This window comes from Patiria miniata, unplaced genomic scaffold (assembly GCF_015706575.1).
Source record: "Patiria miniata isolate m_02_andy unplaced genomic scaffold, ASM1570657v1 HiC_scaffold_16, whole genome shotgun sequence".
Classification (NCBI taxonomy): domain Eukaryota; kingdom Metazoa; phylum Echinodermata; class Asteroidea; order Valvatida; family Asterinidae; genus Patiria; species Patiria miniata.
In genome coordinates, this window is record NW_024037054.1 from 11944401 (window position 1) to 11964828 (window position 20428).

The 20428-nt window shown below is 41.8% G+C and overlaps 2 protein-coding genes across 2 annotated transcripts; one reads left to right on the forward strand and one right to left on the reverse strand.

Annotated features, from left to right (window-relative positions):
* Positions 1-4055: 4055 nt before the first annotated feature.
* On the reverse strand, positions 4056-17835 carry LOC119723022 (armadillo-like helical domain containing protein 1). Its single transcript, XM_038193497.1, has 11 exons — positions 17618-17835; positions 14956-15164; positions 14095-14163; positions 13585-13751; positions 11797-11993; positions 11070-11154; positions 10270-10389; positions 7580-7782; positions 6217-6294; positions 5096-5177; positions 4056-4856 (listed from the first exon to the last, which is right to left on the reverse strand). Exons 2-11 carry the CDS (start codon positions 15153-15155, stop codon positions 4837-4839), a joined length of 1221 nt encoding a protein of 406 aa, XP_038049425.1. The 5' UTR covers positions 15156-15164; positions 17618-17835; the 3' UTR covers positions 4056-4836.
* A 244-nt stretch (positions 17836-18079) lies between these two features.
* On the forward strand, positions 18080-20137 carry LOC119723023 (transmembrane protein 53-like). Its single transcript, XM_038193498.1, has one exon. The coding sequence runs from the start codon at positions 18197-18199 to the stop codon at positions 19067-19069; it is 873 nt and encodes a 290-aa protein (XP_038049426.1). The 5' UTR covers positions 18080-18196; the 3' UTR covers positions 19070-20137.
* Positions 20138-20428: the final 291 nt, after the last annotated feature.

Genomic DNA, 20428 nt, shown 5'->3' on the forward strand with positions numbered 1-20428 from the left:
TTCTCATTATTGCCCTTGATTATAGTCCAGGGTCGGAATCAGATTTGACCGGACACTATTTCAGGCCAACGTAAACTAGCTTCTCGATCCGAGTAACAGTTTTGGCCCATTTGACTCGACACGGAAAATTGTCATTTTGACACATGACATTGTCATCTAAAAAAAGTCAATATTGACCCGGAACTTACAAGGGTGTTGTTCATGGAAAACAGCATAATATACAGAGACGCCCAAATGTCATGGACACTCAATAGGAGGGCATTCTTTGGTATGGTAAACCGAATGTCCTCCATAATCTGAACGTCAAACTTCTGCCAAATCCAATGTTCTGCACTTCGTTCCAAGAATACGTGTTCCAGCGAAGCCGGACTTTTAGGTACCCTGGGAATCGTTTGAAACCACCGGTGTATGTCCTCATTTCCCATTGTATGCAAATCGCCCAGAATTTCGGCTTAGGGTAACAATAGAACCCCCCCCCAAAAAAAAAATGCAGGTGAACTCTGAGAACTTGAGGGGTTATGTAATCGGCTTGTTCGACAGTGTAATATTTTCTCCATCTGTTTCAGTATACAAAGAGGACAAGATGTGTTGATTTCGCTCTCGTCCGATCTGGCAGATGGTATTGAAATTCAGTATACTAGCTCGTTAAGACATCAGTGCTTAATCGTATTCCAGCGAGGTTTTATTCCAATAGTCCTCTTTGCATCTGACGTCATACTGAAGACAGCTCTTAATTGTTGCTCTGTAAAAAGCATGAGTAGACAATAGACCGCTTGCAGACGCGTTCGATAATCGACGCGCGACGCCATGTTGTGGGTCAAGCGCATATCTATCCATGCACATTTTGTCCCACAACATGGCGTCGCGCACCTTCACGCGTCAATTATCGAACGCGTCTGCAAGCGGTCTATATTGTCCTTTCATTTAAACCGAATTTAAATGACAAGCACTGCCCTCAGTGAGGGCCTACCATGCAAGGCGTCTATCGGACAGAGGGCTTTGTAATTGTTATTTGCAATTCATTTTTCCCCAGGTCGTTCGAGCCTAAGATTAAACTGGGGGAAAAGGTGTTAAAGCTACTCAAGAGAAAAGTAGCATGCACGTAAGGCAACGCTTTGTTTTGTAACCTGGACACGGCCAAAAATATATCATGTGCAATGTCGACGTCTTTCAAGCTTTGTGCGTTTGAAACCAACTTCAGTTTGCTCACATAATTTAAATCTAGCCAAAATTAATGGGACAAAATTCAAGTCTGGGCCAGTTAGGAAATGTCAACGTCGTTAGTAAATCCCTGGTATGGGAGAAAATATTCTCCGCTCTTTGGCCGGGGACATAGAGAAAAGTTAATCTAATGAAATTTCCATGAAATGAAAACAAAAAGACACCTCGATGACTGGAGTGCTTTGGTTCAGGCATTTTTCGTGGAGACTAGAAATTTATGGTGCGAGCTATACCTCACAAAAAGTCCACAAAGAATTGATTGTTCTTCTTACAAGATGCAACTCATTTCGCAACCAGTGTGAGCCGGTAACAGTTCTTGATCAAAACACTTGAATAGTAAACTGTTTAAACTGAGTCACAAGTTCGTATCTTATCACAGACCCTCAAATTTCATACTCTTATCAGCTATGGATGAAGTGTTTCTAGTTCGGCAATTAGTTATTAATTTGCGAAGTCACGAACTCATCACGGTCAATTCATGTTTACCGCGGCCCTGAAAAGAAGGTCCGTTTGGGAACATTTTTTTTGCCACAGTAACGACTAACGAGGACACAAGATTAACACGTGCACGTTTTGATTACGATTGAGATACACGTACCAAAAAGTCACGTCTACAATTAGGCTAACTCACAGCTATTGTACCTCGTGTGTGGCGTGTCGGTTGCACTTGTATCCAAATATAGACAAACTTAATGGTTCAAATATTGCTTAGAAGTATGGTTCAAAGTTTTCCTTTGTTTCAAACCGAGTAGAAACGGTGTGGCTTGCACCTCAAGTTTTAACATCGGCGCTTTTTATGCAGTATTTGCCCTTAATGCTAAAAAAACCTACTCAAGGTACAGGGCTTATATACAAGAGATAAAGAAAGAAGAGTAGGCCCAAGTACTCAGGAAAACTGAAGGTAGGGATTAACAATCCTCTTGAAACAGGACAGATCATAGGTTGGAGGGAAACAAGCACCAGGCAAGGAATTACAAAGAAATGCAGCAGTGGGAAAAAGGTGGAATATGCATTTGTTCAACTAGGTATAGAAACAGTATATGGATGAGAAGCCGAGTTTATCTATAAAACACTGAATTGGATGAACCAAACTGGGAAGACGAGTGAAGATTGACTATGAAAATATCTGTAACACAAACGGAAGATGACAGACCTCAGCTGGGAAAGAGCTTTGTAGCACACATTACTTTAGTTGATAAATACCAAACAAAATTTCTTACGATAAGTGCTAAGCTTCGAGAAAATTATAATAATGATGGCAGTATTTTCTGTAAGCGTTTTTTAAGTTTGTAGCTGATAACATATTGCAAAATTAAGACTGAAACCCCGAGTGTAGAAAAACATGCGAAACTGTTTTGGAGGAATTTAGTAACTCGTTGTTAAAAAGAGTAAAATTTTACAAGTTTTCCAAAAGACAAATATGAGGTCCTCAGTAATACAAGACAAAAGTTGCGGTTTCAATTCCAGCTTGAAAGGAGTTTTTCATCAAAATTTTGCAGCAGGGAAGTATTAAATCGAGTGATTCAAATTTGAAACTAAAGACTAGACTTGTATACACGTCCACATTTGTCAAAAGACAGAGACTTCAGTCGTCTGGTAGCATCACTTGTGTAGAAACTGTCTAGTAACAGGAATGAAGTACCAGCATTTTAGTTTAATGACATACTCTGCTCTTGCAGTACTCGAGAAGTGTTGGACTGGTTCTTTCGTGTGCGAGTCTATTTTCTTGGTTTGCAAAACATTCAACTCTAGTTTTGAGAGTCCCAAATTGTTGGACTATCAAACATTCGACCATATCAGTTTCCAATTTGATGTTTTGATATCCGATCCTAAATTGGAGAGTTCTATCTCCCTTATCATCAGGTGAAGTTCTATTGTTAAAAACCCAGGGAATGTTCAACAGCACTCTTATCAATTTTACATTGTATTTTTTCCCTGCACTTTGTAACAAAAAAAAGGCAATTGTGTGATCACACAACTATTGCATCATGTTCGGCACCACAAAGTTGGAGTTATTTTTTACATGAGCTATATCGAAAGAGCAATGGGGAGGGTAATGATTGGGATGTGTCAAGGAGAGATAGGGTCAAAAATGAGGAACTTAAAGGTAATATTATACAAATACACATAGTTTGTCGGGAAATGGTGAAAACTAATGACCCCGAGGTGTTGGATGATTGGGACCATCTCCTGAGGCGAAGCCGAGGGGGATAGTCCCAAGCATCCAACACCGAGGGGTGATTTGTTTTCACTATTTCCCCGCAAAATACATGTTGTATTTGTTTTACTCTACCTCAAATATTCGTTAGGCAGCTGCGGTATTTCATTCGTCCATTCCATCATGTTTAATCGTGCAGTATTTGGATAAAGTGAAACATTATTTTAATTTAAGGAGACCGTAGAAAGTGAATTTTGTGTCATTTAATAACTTTAACATTCATGCAAAACACTGCATTTATTTTTATTGTGCAAAATTTCACCCACTTCCTCCTCGGTTAAAATCGCAAAGCGAACACCACCGGTCGCCATTTTGATGTATGCCGTAATAGACTGGCACATGCAACTGTCCTCACTGGTGTTCTCCATGGTACGCATGTAAAGCACATGCGTCCATGGTAAAGAGATAACACAGTACTGGAACAAATACTGCGACCCAGGTGTGTGATAGTACCTCCCTGGTTTTTGCGCGTCACGCGCGCGTACGAAGACGCGGGGTGATAGTGAAAACTTTCATACGGTTGGGTTGCTGGAATGGACCAATGAAATGCCCTCGTTGCCTGAGGAATATTTATGAGGAACAGTAAACAACATTTGCAAACATCACAAAACAAAACTACCAAAATAACGTGAAATACCTTTACTGTAAGTCAATGAGAGTCTCAATTAGCATCCTGTGCCATCATGGCACCTGGTGTGCTGTTATTTCCAAGAAAAGTGAAATTTTGACCAATCAAATATGACCCAAAATAGTACCAACAAATCCCCCCCCCCAAAAAAAAAGCACCCCTCCCCAAAAGAAGTATATTGGAGGGAAGCCACTGTCAAGTTACAAAAGACAAATATTTGTAAATTTCAAACCTTTTAATGAATACAATTATGTTCATAACTGTGTGAAAGTTACTACACGTAAAATATCACATTTTTTTTTCACAGGACCAACCACATATCAGAACAAGAGTTTTACAAAACTTCATTTAAACTGGATACTGTATAGAGAGAAAAAAAGGCCACAAAAATAGCCTAACTAAAGTTAGAACTAGAACTTTGTCCTAGGGTACGGTGGTCTTCTTAAAGCAGAAATGTGTACCAAATTTTTCAATAAATACACATTACTAGTATTATCCATCGTGTTGATGCACATTTTTTATATTTTGTTGTTCCAATTTGGTGCATTAATGGCTGGCGTTTACAAAAAAATAAATTACTGGGATGCAGTTCTACGTGGAATGTGGTAGAATAAATGCCGGCGTTTAAAATTGAAAATATAAGTTACAAAAGTATGTACATAAGCCACTATGAAAGTTGTTATTTACACAAATTTACAATGGGGAAAAAGAAGTACTTATGCTTGCTGGTGTTGACATTTTGACAAAGCGTAGCAAGACTGAAGCGGTGTCATTCCATTCCCTCCACAACTGTAAATTCAATTAAAACAAAGGGGAAGAACAAATGTGATACATGTACAATGTTGACATTACAGCAGAAGACTTTAAAAGTCAAAACCTTCAAACATGCAAATCACACAAAATACTGAAAAAAAAACATTCTTGATGTATTAAGACATTCAGTGTTTTTCTTATTTTTAATGGTGTGCATGAAAAAGAGAAGAAGAAATTGGCAGGTTTAATGATTAAATGTCTTTGTCTCAACTTACTTCCTGGGATGTTGACCTTATTGGAGCGGAGAACATCTGCCTGGACAGCATTCATGTTCATGTACAGCATCTCCGGGTTGGACTGCACCAACAAACAAACAAAACAAAATTGAAAACGTGACAACGAAGTTGGGTACAATAAGCCATTTGCGAGTGACCTGTACCCTTTGGGATTTAATCTGAAAAACAACTGGAACACTGACTTGCTCAGAATGCTTGGAACATTTTAATTTTGAATTCTCCAGACCAAAGACACCATTGCTTATCACATGATTCGGGGCAAGCTCTTGCATAGTTACGTAAGAGACGCTCAGCACCAATACATTAATCACAATGGGTGAGAATGACACAAAGACACCAGACCATGCCGGAGCTGGAGGTTGCTAGCATAAGGCTTGCCCTGAATCACGTAATATAGCAACAGTCTCTTTGATCGGGAGAATGCAAAGCTAAAACTTGCAAAGCATTGGATTAAGTCAGCGTTCCAGATTTTATTCAAATTTAACTCGCAAACGGCTTATTGAGCAAGGTTCATTGCGTTGCAAAGAAGCTAGCCAGTCAACAACATCACAAGGCAATCTATGACTTTGAAGTGCACTTGTCAGGACTTGCGATCAATCACAAGAACGTTGACTACAAAACTGAGGCGTATTCGAAACCCTGTTCTCGAGTGACCCACCAAGTGTTCTCGGTTGCCGATTACGAACGCCTAAGTGCGTATGGAGTCCAGCTGGGCGAAAGTTCAAGATGGCAGTCGATGTATTAAAATGCCGAATGCAAATTAATTAAATCCCGGAAATTAAAAAAAAAAATTGGCAAAGACAAGCCCACTCTATGATCACGCACAATTTAATTTTTTTGTCATTTAATAGTATATACTGCTCCTGAATTGAATGAGTGCTTTCAATTGTATGCACTAAGATTAACGCAAGTTGTGGTAGGGGCCCAAGTCTGCCATTTTGTTCTTGACGAATGGAAATCCTGTGCACGAACACCGATCGCGTGTTGGTTCTCGCCACTCGAAACCCCATTCTCATTCTCGAACAGGGATTTGAATACGCCCCTGGATTGAAGGCACAGTACAAAGCCAGTGCAGTGTTAGGCGTCTGGTTTCATCTTACCATGCACAGCTGATAGAGTATGTCACCCATGGCCTCCCTGATATTCTCATCAACAATCGGAAAAGTGCTGGCCAAATACTATAATAATACAAAATAAAAAAATCATTAAGAAACAAAAAAATGTATTAGACAAGCAAGAATTTTCCTCTGGACACATGGTTTAACCTTAGCGGTAGTCCGCTCGCCAAATGCGAGTAAAAACAGCGGCGGACTAGTCAAAACCATTCCCTAAGTAGTCTGCCTGGCGAGTCAAAATAATTGTAAATAACATTGTTGTTTATGACATTCTGGTGCAAAAATTTAAAAAGTTTATTGCGGACTAGTGAAAAGGCCCGCTGACTGAATAAGTGTCTGTTTCACTAGTCTGGTTGACTAGTGAAAAAAAAAAGTTAAGGGCGAACCCTGCCTCTGCACATTATGGAGTACTAAATTTATGTCAGGTAATGGCAAAACCTATGTCTTATTTTATTTTTTCCAACACAAAGTTCCAACGTCCTTGATAGCTGTATCAACTGCTGTATCAGATTGAACAAGCCAATTTGGGAAAACAAATGACTAATCTACTTTCTTTTTTGATATGTGAACATAACTTAAGGCCTTTTCACACTAGACAAATCTTGGGGTTGACGCGAGGTTGATGCAGGGTTGAAAACATGCCCCGTTTCACACTTGAAAATGTTCAACTCTGGGCCAACCCAGCGTCAACCCTGAGACTGATTTCACCCCGGGTTGAACTCAACCCTGCTCCAGACCGGGTTGAGATTTTCAACGGGGAATTCAACCCCGGGTTGAAACTCTTGACAGGGTTCAAAACAGTAGTAACCAAGAGATATAAGCTCGGTTTGTATGAAACGATGCAGGGTTGAACGCGAGGTTGATGCAGGGTTGAAAACATGCCCCGTTTCACACTTGAAAATGTTCAACTCTGGGCCAACCCAGCGTCAACCCTGAGACTGATTTCACCCCGGGTTGAACTCAACCCTGCTCCAGACCAGGGTTGAGATTTTCAACGGGGAATTCAACCCCGGGTTGAAACTCTTGACAGGGTTCAAAACAGTAGTAACCAAGAGATATAAGCTCGGTTTGTATGAAACGATGCAGGGTTGAATGTGGGTTGAAAAATCAAGAACTCAACCCAGGGCGGCACTGGGCCCGCCCAGGGCTGAGTTCAACCCGGATTGAGAGGCTCTAGTGTGAAAATATTTTTGTTGGTCTGACATCTCACTACCTTATGATTATAATGTGGTGTACAAATGTTGTCTTTCCATTGATTTTCATTGCAAGATTAAAAAAAAAGGTCATTTAAAAAAAAAAAAAGTAGCTCTTGTGAACCACTGGGCCACTATTGTTAAAATCTCCTTACTTCTAGCGTGATACTGGCTTGCCGTTGGCTATCGGCATGGTCCTCGTTGCCCATGGCGACCATCAGATTATGCACGCATCGCTTCTGGATGAGCTTCTCGGCAATGTCTCGCATTTCGCGGACCAGAATGCCGATGACTTTTGCAGCCGCGGCCTGCTGGACGTACACCGGTAGGGGGCGCTTCAGCTCAGGGATGTTCGGATCTGATGATGGAATTGCATATATACATACAATATAAATAAAAATGTCTTCATTCGAAATTTATAAAAATAACAGCGTTGCTGTTGAAACCCTCAGCCAGAGTCAAGTTATCATCCGGAAACCATTAACCTTTAACTCAACATGGTGACCTTGATCTTTGGCCTTTGACCCCAGAACCAGTCTCAACATGCCTGTACCAATGGGAAGCCCCCTACCGAAGTTAGACACCAAAATTTCATTTCTAACTCAAGTTATCATTTGGAACCATTGACATTTAACTCACCACAGTGACCTTGACCTTTGAACCCCAAAACCAATCCCAACTTGCCTGTACCCAAGGGCAACCCCCTACCTAAGTCAGACACCAAAATCTCATTTCTTACTCAAGTTATCATCCGGAAACCATTTACATTTAACTCACCACAGTGACCTTGACCTTTGACCTTTTGACCCTAAAACCAATCCCAACTTGCCTACTCCCAAGGGCAACCCCTACCAAAGTTAGACACCAAAATCTCATTTCTTACTCAAGTTATCATCCGGAAACCATTTACATTTAACTGACCACGGAGACCTTGACCTTTGACCTTTTGACCTCAAAACCAATCCCAACTTGCTTACTCCCAAGGGCAACCCCCAACCAAAGTTAGACATCAAAATCTCATTTCTAACTCAAGTTATCATCCGGAAACCATTTACATTAAACTCACAACGGTGACCTTGACCTTTGACCTTTTGATCCCAATACCAATCCCAACTTGCCTACTCCCAAGGGCAACCCCCTACCAAAGTTAGACATCAAAATCTCATTTCTAACTCAAGTTATCATCCTGAAACCATTTACCTTTAACTCACCATGGTGACCTTGACCTTTGACCTTTTGACCCCAAAACCAATCCCAACTTGCCTACTCCCAAGGGCAACCCTCTACCAAAGTTAGACACCAAAATCTCATTTCTAACTCAAGTTAACAACTGGAAACCTTTTACCTTTAACTCACCACGGTGACCTTGACCTTTGACCTTTTGACCCCAAAACCAATCCCAACTTGCCTACTCCCAAGGGCAACCCTCTACCAAAGTTAGACACCAAAATCTCATTTCTAACTCAAGTTATCATCCGGAAACCATTTACCTTAAACTCACCACGGTGACCTTGACCTTTGACCTCAAAACCAATCCCAACTTGCCTACTCCCAAGGGTAACCCCCTACCGAAGTTACAACCCCAAACAACATTTCTAACTCAAGTTATCATCCGGAAACTGAGCTGCCCGGACGGACGTTCCAGCCAGACGGAATTGTGGGGTGATAGCATTGTGTTCCCATTATCCCTTTTTCTAAAGATTCCCTTCTGGGGTGATGTTTTTCTATTGTGAAAAAAGTGGGGTGATGTGTCCTGAAAGGAACATCACCCCACAAGGGTGGTATGGTCAGAACGGACGGACACACTGACAGACACACATTCTAGCCAGACGGACTTGTGGGGTGATAGCATTGTGTTCCCATTATCCCTTTTTCTAAAGATTCCCTTCTGGGGTGATGTTTTTCCATTGTGTAAAAAGTGGGGTGATGTGTTCTGAAAGGAACATCACCCCACAAGGGTGGTCTGGTCAGAACATACAGACAGCCGGACGGACGGACGCCCTAGGCGATGACAATACCCCTCGAGCCTCTCGGCTGAGGGGTAAAAAGCAGAAGGATAACATTGACAACATAAGAAAGAGGTAATAGTCAGAATTGTAGTCAAGACAAGCTTTGGGACATATTTCTAAGGGAATGAGGGCACTCTATTAATGCATTTTAGGAGTACGAAACAGTACAAATATCACGTTTATTGAGGCAAATTTTCTGATTTAGCAATTTATTAAACTGCTATCTAAAAATTAAGGATTGTAAAATTCAAAATTTCTTAATTATAGAAACATGTACACTTCTGTGACTAACACAGAACTCATGTTCGTCTAAAAAAAAATACCAAGAAACAAAAAACAAACTTGCGTTGTCACAACACGCTCATTTCCCAAAATAAAGCCAATTAAAAGGAACTTTGTCACCAAGACATTCTTAATATCACAAGGAACAAAGGAAATGTCTGTTTATTGGACACCAACCAAAGTCGCAGGACATTGCTACCCTCACCTTGAATTACCAGCCAGTAAAGTCATTTTATAGGAACCTACTCATGGAAGACAAAATCACGGACGTCTGGTTAAAACCATGATCCAGTCAGTGATAGAGGACACTGGTGTAAAGACAAGAGAGGAACTGGCCAATCTAATGACAGACAGAACTAAGCTCGTCAACGTGCTTGACTCAAGCCACGCTGAGTCGATAATGATGATATTATGATGATGAAACAAAATAGGCTATTGCAGCAGTGTAAACTGTTACTTCTACCAATTCGATCAGATACTCAAGTAACCGTCTGTCTTGATTTTTGGACATTCGGTTCCCACACTTCCGGTACACATACGCCCCTATCCCTTACCATCTAAGATCTCTGGTCTCTTCATGTGTTTGTCCTTCACCGGAACCAAGGCTGCGACAAGGCTAACGAGCAACTGCTCCTGAACATCATAGGACATCAGGTCTTTGATCAGTTCGATTGCTAGAAACCAAGACAGGAGAAACGGGGACAATTCATTAATAAAGTCTTAATAATGCAAAGAAAGGACTTAAAGGTACAGATACATGGGATTATTGACTTTTTGCGCCTTTTTGTTGTTGTTAGACACATCAAAAGCCCTCAAGATTTTAAGAGGGGCGCTAACCTGTTGACTTGTTCAGTCAGTGAATACTATATATTCTGAGAAAACAGAGAAAATGGTGATCTGCACAATTTTGGTGGTCTTGTAACTGGATTCCAGTGTTACTTTGCGTAAAAAAAGTGTGCCACCAGGGAATCTATTTTGAAACCACCTTCAAAGTTTGTTATCTTCCAAACCATACCAATTCAGGCGGAATAATTCCACAGGGTATTTGATACCAGTCCTCTCTTCACTTTGAGCTACTTTTCTGTCATAAATCGGCAAGGACTATTCCAGGTTTTTGTAAATGATGCACGACCTTTAACAAGGTCGTGGGTTCGAGTCCAACCTGAGCAGGCTTGTAAAAAAAATTTCTAACAAGCTCTCAGAGGACTGAGTAAACGATGCTAAGAAATTTTGATATTGGGCTTTGCCAACCAAAGAAAGCCCTGAATCCTTTACTGGAAGTCTTTACTGTGAAATATCGAAACACAGAAGTGGTAATTTGAGAGTGAGGTGTCAGGATTTGAGGTAAGCTTACCTTCAAACTGAACCTCAAGATGATAAGACTTCAGCAGTTCCACCAATGGCTCAACTATGTTTGGATTCGCCTGACGTACAATTTTCTGTGGACAAAATAAGATCTTCCGTTAATAAATGACCAAACTGCAGAGAGGTTTTGGTTAAGTATCAACTAAGTAAGCACAGATGCTGGGGCGGTATCTTCATGTACCTGGGGGAGGGTAGTCTATGAAATAGTCGCCTGCACACAAGCGTCTATGATATTTGCACAGATTCGGCCATTCATTATGCAAAACACCACCACGTCTTGACCTCCAGATTCTGACCATTCATGGGGCACCTTCTGTCGGGTCCTGATAACCAATTGTTGTATGTAACAAAAACATGGCGGCCAATTGACCAATCAACAGCTGAGGCCAAAATTTCTGCTCGAAATGACCTCACAATTTCTAAAGTCGACTCCGATTGGCTGTTTAGCGGGGTCGCATAAAATTTGCATGTTCAATATCAGATGTTTGAAGTGTGGCTCTGCACACGTGAACATCTGATCCTAAAAGTAGGGGGGGGGAGGGTTGAAATCTCTACTTTGTCTGAAAATTCAGATTTATATACTTGTAACCCCCCCCCCCCCCCCCGAGTTGAGATCCTCTGGCTAAATGCCGCTCCATTTTCTGCTACAGAAATGCAAATTTGGTTGAGCCAAGTAATGCATTCCAAAAGAAAAGGGCTCAACTAAACCAACTGACCTGTACAATGCGTAACGTCTGGGCGGCCATCTGCTGAGCTTTGGGTGAGCTGGATGGCAACAGGGCTATCAGTCCCTTGTAGACCTGGCTCTCAAACTTGGGGTTGCCCTGGGCCAGAGTCTGTAGCGTGTGACGGGCACACTCTTGGGTTTCTTCTGACTTGGACCGGGCCAAGCACTCAGCCACGGCTCGGATACCTGGATTGAAAGATCAGGAAATGGAAGATCAAATTCAAATACTAGGGGCTCAATACGCTGTAGAAGTGGCTATGGCATACCCTGTCCAGGTCATGTGTTGCCAAGGGAAATGTGTCCAAACAATTATTACTGTGTATGCAATATACAGGGTGAGTCAAAAAAAGCGAAACTCAAATGTCGGGACCATTGTTTTAGTGAAGTTCTCCATGTAGCACTTTCAAAATCTAGGATATGGAAGCCCAATTCATAAGCTTTCTTTTAGTAAAAGAATCATTCAAATCGTTCATGTACTTTTAAAGTAACGGAATTTTAAAAACAACCACCGTTTTAAAGTTCTGTCCACGGATCACAAGAAAATAAGTGTTCTTTCAGCAAAACGAAAACAAATCACATAGGGATGTCTGTAAATTGGTTTCGTTTTGCTGAAAAAATGCACACTTTTTTTGTGATCCGTGGACAGAACTTTAAAACGGTCCCGACATTTGGGTTTAGCTTTTGTATTTTTACTCATCCTGTACAAGGTATGTCTTTCAAGCATCTTGTGGTCGGTTTGGAAATGCAAAATAACGGTATTTGTCACAACTAGAGTGGTGTCTGCAGTCTGCCAAGAAGCTCTAGTACTGGCCCATGCCTTTTTTGACACCAATTTTGTGGTGTTGTCGTATTTCGACTATTCAACTTGTATGCCAAATGTGGTGGAAAGAGTTTGGACAAGACGTTATGCGAGACGACCCTGCATGACGTCACGTTTCTGTGGAATATTTCACGTCTCTGCTTATTTAAGTTTAGAATCCCAACTGACTATGGATGCTTACAGGAAAGCGTATTTCTAGGGTTTGCTAGGACTTTTGACTTGCACAGGTGCGTACATCCCGTAAGTAAAGATTTTGTGCAAACACGGCAAGGGCAAAATTTATGTGCTTGTGCTGTGAGCTCGAAATGATGAACATACGAATACAATTTTGAAAGCAAGTCAAAGTTGTCAAAATGAAAACTTTCATATGGGCTCCGTGCGCAAGTACCCCTTCAACGGCCAGAAATGTAAGGCTTCCAGTCCATCCATTGTGGACTTTGAATGTATCCATAGTTATGGGGGGCGGGGATTAGTCTGAGCAACGATCAAAAGAAACATTTGAACGCATTCGCGCGTCGACGAAACCTGATGCTCACGCGAAGATGCTGTGACTGAACTTTGGCACATTCAGGATATTATTCATGCATACTTCGCGAGCGCGAACTAGTACAGTACAGTACGCACACGCGGTGTATCACATTCACGAGACTCTCAAAAAGGGGTAAAAAAGCGCTCTTTTTGTTGGCGCACGGAGCACATAGGTGCCGAACTGGACTTCATATCATGCAAAGCTTCTAAAAATTGTATTGGTTTTTATGTTCTGTATCCATACTGCCTCCCCTATAGTGGCATACTATGTTATTTATTCGTGCTGACCTCATGACCCCATGTCAAAGGTCATAACGACAATGTTACACTGAGCAGTTTCAGACTCTGCATCCGAGTATTTACTCAAGCTGTTTTCAGTATTCGCAGCCGAAAAAAACTTTGCCCACGTGTGCTTTTACATGTACATACCGTAACTCTCACAGATGAGTTCCTTGTACTTGCGCCCAGCATTAGCGATGCACATGAGCAGATACAAGGCCTGCGTCTTATCCTCTTCCTTGGCTTGCTTCAAGCCTAGTATCTCCAAGACAGTCAGAACCCCGCCCACCTCGAGGAACTCTGCCAAAAACTTGTGCCTGTCAATGAATTGTTTGTATTACGATTATGAAACCAAGGGTTTTGGAATTGTGAACTTTTTTTCAATTTGGGTTGTTACACTTCTTTTAAAGTGTTGAAACTTAAAGCTTTTAAAGTAACATTCTATGAATAATTCTTTGAATTAAAGAATACATGTAAGTAATCATCTGAACAAATGATTTGCTGTGAGATCCATCGAGCTATGACTTGCAAGAGAATAGTATACAAATATGGAATTCTTCGAGTGGTGTAGTAAAACTAGCCTCCCGAGGTGATCCATGGACATTCTGTTCTCCCGAGGCGAAGCCGAGGGAAAAAGGAGGGCAGTATGGCCAAACTCACCCGCTTGAAGCAGAGAGAAATATCGTCAGTGCTTGTAGCTGCTGGCTGAGACATGTTCCCACCATGTAGCTAAACAACGACGCGGTTAAGGAAATATTGAAATGTATGTATTTTGTTCATATTGGGGGGGGGGGGGAAGTGACTGACAGGTCACAGGCCCCCTTTGTCTTCCCCCTCAACTAAGATTTTGGAGAAAGAAAAAAAAAGCTCTGTGTTTTTTCAAAGTATGATCAAACCAATGTGCCGCTTCCAAAAAAACGAAGCGCCCTTAACCACTTCATGCCAGAATTATTATTGCTGAAAATTTTGATTATCGCAGAAGGCAAAATTTCCCAGCTAACTTCTGATATACAGCAAAACGCCACAAATACTGATTTGCAAGTGTCATTTCAACAGTATTTGTACAAAACATGTACCGGTATTTCTCGCCTAAACCTCATTTATTTCAATACTCCGGGTGTGCACTGGAGCATAAATTGTCGAACAATAGGATGTGTAAAACGGCCAATTCAAATTCAACACACAGTCTGTCTCCACAGATTTCATGGGCTTTGTGTGCCTGTACAAAAGGCATGAGGGATTGTTAAGACGTCACTGTGACAGTCACCTGGATGTGAGTCGAGGCAATCTTGGTATCTTAACCCATCAGCCGTGCCTGTGTATAAAAACAGCCAGTGAATGTTATCACATCTTCCGACGCGAACTGGTTATAATAGTAACCCCAAATTAACTAAAAACAGAGGGCGATTGGGTGCTGGGTAAAGCCATACCTGTGTAAGTTATTCACAAAATATTAAACTCAAAACTCAATGCCAATTTTTAAAAAAAAAATTAAACTGTTTTAGCCAAAGCCAAGGATACGTCAGTCTTATCCAAGCAGTAAGCCGAGCCAGGAATAAGCTGGCTGCCTGGGCGAAATCTGCTTCCAGCTCGGGCCCAGTCTTGTTCTTGCTGGTGTGTATGAAGTCATTCAGGATCCTGAGACGAACCGAGGTGGAACCTTTGTCCCATTCCTGGAGCATGGCCATGACACTGCTGATTGCTGTCTGAGCTTTGGCCATTGTGAAAATCTGTAAAGACAATGACAAAGATCATCAAGTCGTCATAAGTCTTGTTTATGGCTGCCTGAGTTTTAGCCATTGTGAAACCATGGTGAAACCTACAAAGACAATGACACAGTTGTGATCAAGTCATTATAAGTCTTACTCTTACGTCTCCTTACAGCTGTCTGAGCTTTGGCCCACTGGGAAAATCTGCAGAGACAAATGACAAAATTGTCCTATCGCCGTTGGCGAGTTGGCCACGCCCCTCAGACAACCCTATGGGAATTTTTGTACGCTAAAAGGCTTGTTTGTCTCAGGTGTTGCGCGTTCCACATCCATTTGTATATCCTGTAATTGGACAATATTTCACGATTCTACCGCGATTCTACTGTGATAGGTCAATTGTGATCAAGAGACATTACGATGAAATATGCTAAGTTATGCCTGATATTAGTAATAATAAGGTTGAATAACCAAGTTTGGCGTAAATATAAGATAGTGGATATTTTGCCGGAGGTAATGACGGCAAACTAACGATTACTAAAGGTTTGCCGGCGGCAATCCATATCAACAGAGGGCGCTGTACTCTTTAAAATAGGGCTGAATTATAACATGTATTAAATTCCCACCAAAAGTTGTGTAGCACATTCGGTGTAATGGTTAAGCAAAGGCTTTAGAAGGCGGGATGACTCGCGTTCGATTCCAACCGCACCACATTTTAAAGTTTTTTTTTCCCGAAGTGGCTGTCGTTACGGCACTCGTTGTTTAGCGCCCTCTACGATATTTTTTTGATACGCACGCGGGTATATAATTATTTGTTTCCCCACGTCTTATTGAGCAGTGCGCCAGCTCAGCCGATAGAGGGTAGGATTTTGCACCGCGAGGTTGCGGGTTCGAATCTCAGTTTTGCACTCGAATTTTTTTCCTTTTCTAACCTGAGGCTTTGGAGGATTTTTTTTAAAAGGGAAATAAAGTCCGAATTTCTAAAGTTCAAATTCACTTTTTTCCTTCTAATTTTATATTTTCTTGTCATGTTTTTTTATAAAAGTTGCCAGGTTGCAGTCTACCGTAACGATAGAAAATGGGAAATGCGTTACGGCTGCCGTAACAATAGCCACTGCGTTTTTTTTCTCATCCCCAAATAAATAAGAATATTCTTCTTTTATTATTTTAACATGTCTCAAACATTTTTTGCAGAGTATTACATTTTCTTTTTCAGATTTGTGGCTCTGGAGGATTTTTTTTAAAAGGGAAATAAAGTCCGAAATTATAAAATGGTCTGAATCCCTTCTTGTGAATACGAGGTAACAACGATAATTTTGGCATGGAGCCAGACTAAAACTTGTCACCGGAAAATGTTTAAGTACAAAAAAACAGTAACTGCGCATGTTCAGTGCATATCCGGCAAACTAACGTTTACTAAAGGTTTGCCGTCTCCGGCAAAATATACACTGCCTAAATATAACAATTAACGTCAAGAATCGCAAACTGCATCGATTACTTGTGCTCTTTCTACTTTCTAATTAGTCTTAGTGAAACCATGGAGGAATAAAAACATCTGTGAATGTGCTGAATTTTCTAACACCAATCAATGAACACGCTATGCAGTGCTATGTAGTTGGGTTGTGCTTGCCGCACACACACATGCCACATTCCACAGGCACAGCCGAATGTCGGACACTTCGCCCCATTTCCACGTCGCCCCATGTCACTTCGCCCCTAACCACTTCACCCCATGCCCACATCGCCCCATGCCCACATCGCCCCATGCCCACATCGCCCCATGCCCACATCGCCCCATCCCCACATCGCCCCATCCCCACATCGCCCCATTCCCACTTCGCCCCATCCCCACTTCGCCCCATCCCCACTTCGCCCCAGCTGTTACATGTAAAAAAAAGAAAAAAAATCTCATCTATTTTATTGGCTTAAAAACAATTCCAACAGATTCACTAATTGCTAACCAACGGAAAGAATTAGCCCACCAAATGAACAATTCATAGCCAACCTCTCAAGCTATCACTCTCCCCTACCGAGAAAATAGCTTGAAGTAAAAGATCCAACTTTGTTCCCAACCCGGCTATACCAACCCGTCTCCAATATCTGAGAACGACAATACCTTTGAGTGACATCCTAATTTCACTCTTGGAGGAACCAATCTACATGGGGCGAAGTGGGGATGGGGCGAAGCGGGGATGGGGCGAAGCGGGGATGGGGCGAAGCGGGGATGGGGCGAAGCGGGGATGGGGCGATGCGGGGATGGGGCGATGCGGGGATGGGGCGATGCGGGGATGGGGCGATGCGGGGATGGGGCGATGCGGGGATGGGGCGAAGTGGTTAGGGGCGAAGTGACATGGGGCGACGTGGAAATGGGGCGAAGCGTCCGACACCCGGCACAGCCATATGACAGTGCGCACAGCAACAGCGGCGCAGCGCGGGCCAAAACTTTTTTGAGCAGGGCTAAAAAATGCCACACTTACCGATCAAAATGCCGCAAAATAGAACAACACAAAGGAAGATATGGTTACCGTCGATACGACTACATGAGTACGTTGAAATCTACATCAATTACTGAGGAAAACACAGGCATAACGTGGGTTTTCGAAAAATGGAATCCAAATCTACGCAGAAAATCACACGGATGTTGATATGTTGCTAGCAAACGGTTCTGCTTCCGGTAGGTCAATATGCGTGGCTAGTTTAAGTTCTAATAGTGATAGGGGTGGCAAATTGTGCATGAATTGTTCTGTAAAATATCATTCCTCATTACTCCTTGTCAAATGGCAAAAAAGTTTGAAAATATGGATGATTACAGAAACATACATGCATAAAAGCAAAACTAAATCGCTCTTAATACGAAATTTATCAATTTTGTGTTTTCATATTTACCCCTATTTTGAAATGGAGCCGGCTTGATGCCTTGTATACCCACGGCTCCGAAATCATCCATTAAAATACTGCGAGGTTGGTATTACGCTATGGGAAATTTTCTTGGATGAATTCTAAAGTCTAAGCACTTTGTGCATTTGCGCGACTACATTTTTACGTTACCGGCAAAAATGGCGGACCTTGATGTGCCAGACTTGGAGTATCATGTCACTTTCCCAACCGCAATTTCCACGGAAAGCGGGGACGGAAACAGCGACAACCCAGCTCTATCGGATCGCAAAGAACCAGTAGTTATTTTACTCGGTTGGTTGGGCTGCGAAGACCGGCATCTCAGCAAGTACAGTGCCATCTACCACTCGATCGGTTTCACCACAGTCCGCTACACGGTGCCGCGCGAACTCATTCTCACGCCAAGCCCCGCGAAGTTGAAAGTCGTCGCAAGGAAAGTCCTGGAACTTGTGTTTGACTTGGGGCTGGAGGAAAACGTGGTGTTCTTCCACGTTTTCAGCAACGGTGGCTGCTTTCTCTACAGGTATATCACGCAGTATCTGCACAACCCGGCATACGAAGGAGGAGAACTGGCTTCGATAAAAGTGGGCGGGTGCGTCTTCGATAGCGCACCTTGTGACACCGACCTGTTGACGCATATCAAAGTGCGCAACAGACAAGACAAGACAAGTGGATTCTTCATGCGTATCGTCTACACACTACTGCTCCTCCTGGGGACCCTCTTGAGTTTCTTCGTACCGGTGAGTTGGTCGGGGAACATACCCCAAGAGCTTCGGTCCTTCATGTCTGACATGAAATCGGACCCGTCCCGCTACCCACAACTGTTTCTCTACTCCAAAGAAGACCCTGTCTGCAATTGGAGAAAGGTGGATGATGTGGTGGAGGCGCGCAGAAAGAAGTACGTGGAGGTTCAGCAAGTGTGCTGGGAGACCGCGCCCCACTGCCGCCTCCTCCTTGCTCACCCTGACGAGTACATTCAGAACTGCAAAGATTTTGTGCAAGGCTGCCTGCTGAATTTTGTGGATGAAGATTGACTTCTCACATAGGCCTAGTTCCCGGTAGTGGCAGATAATCACGATCAGACGATGAAGGGATGAGACACTTAAGACGAAGACCCAGTCTTATTCAGTCAGCAGAGTGATGCACTCTTACAAGTGTTTAAATCATAACACGACATATCATCTGCCTATCATGCCTATGTCTGCATGTTTATTAATTTCTCAGAATCAGTACTCTGGTGTTTCTGCATTTTGCATAAATGTGTTGTGGACTTGTGGTATGAAAAAAAAGCTGTAACTGCCTCACTGAAGTCCTTGTACAACCATGGAGGAATAAAATTCCTCCATGGTACAACTAGGCCAATAAAGTTTTATTGACAAAGTCAAAAGAGGATGCTTACATTTAAGCTGGTCTACCATCTTGCAGTTGCAATCAGAACGTCAAGATATCAGATTTTTGAAATGCGAATTTGTCATTATTTTTGCTCCTTAAAAAAAAAAAGAAAAGTTAAATGGTCTCATGAGGACCATATTTGGGTTTGGAGCAATTTGTTGTTCAATTTGATATGTTCAAATTAAATGAAGCACCACTACATGTAAGTGTTAGTTTAATACCAGTACAAAACCTGATGTTTCAAAAATGCATTGTGTATATATATTTTAATTTAAAATAAAAGTAATTTAACATTAACATTTTTATTGCAATAATACCTGAGGGTTGCACGCAGTGTGGATGTTTATCGAACAAGTTACATCAATCCCAACAAATTTCAAAATACAAGTAGCAAAACTGTATACTTAAAACTAAGTTTAATTTAGTTTTCAATGATACTTGTTAAATTCACTAGGTCTGAAAAGAGTTTTGAAAAAATTTTGACTTGGGACTTTTGTCCAAGTTTATGCCTATATGAAGCAAACTTCAGAATTTGCATCTGAAATCCAAACGGTCAACATTCTTTACATTTGAAGAGAATAATTTGCATGTATATATTTTTTGTTTTCACTTTTTATATAAATTCACAAGAAACATTTGTTGTGTCTCACTGTTTGCTATTGTTCTGAATGTCGTTATGATGTTATAAAAGTTGTGCTTGATGCAATGCCTTTGCCTGTTTTTTGTTCATTTTATAGGTGTTACTATTTCCCCATCAAGCTGTTAATCTAATTTAATTAAGGATCAGAGGTTCACGTGTGCAAGCCTCACTACCAATGTCTGATATATCAGAGCATGCAAATTTTATGCGACCCCACCGGCCAGCCAAATCAGAGTCAAAATTAGAAATTGGGATGTCATTTCGAGCAGAAAGTTGGCTTCAGCTGTTGATGGCAGCAAATTGAATTCGCTGCCATGTTTTTTTTGATACAACAGGTTACCGAAGACCCGACAGAGGGCGC

Excerpts from the sequence above, each read along its gene's own strand:
- LOC119723022 (XM_038193497.1), bottom strand. The coding sequence starts at position 15,155 with ATGGCCAAAGCTCAGACAGCAATCAGCAGTGTCATGGCCATGCTCCAG. Across the intron at positions 14,164-14,955 it reads ACTGCTTGGATAAGACTGAC|CTACATGGTGGGAACATGTC; the intron begins GTATCCTTGGCT and ends GTCGTTGTTTAG. Across the intron at positions 13,752-14,094 it reads TTTCTCTCTGCTTCAAGCGG|GCACAAGTTTTTGGCAGAGT; the intron begins GTGAGTTTGGCC and ends ATTCATTGACAG.
- LOC119723023 (XM_038193498.1), top strand. The coding sequence starts at position 18,197 with ATGGCGGACCTTGATGTGCCAGACTTGGAGTATCATGTCACTTTCCCA.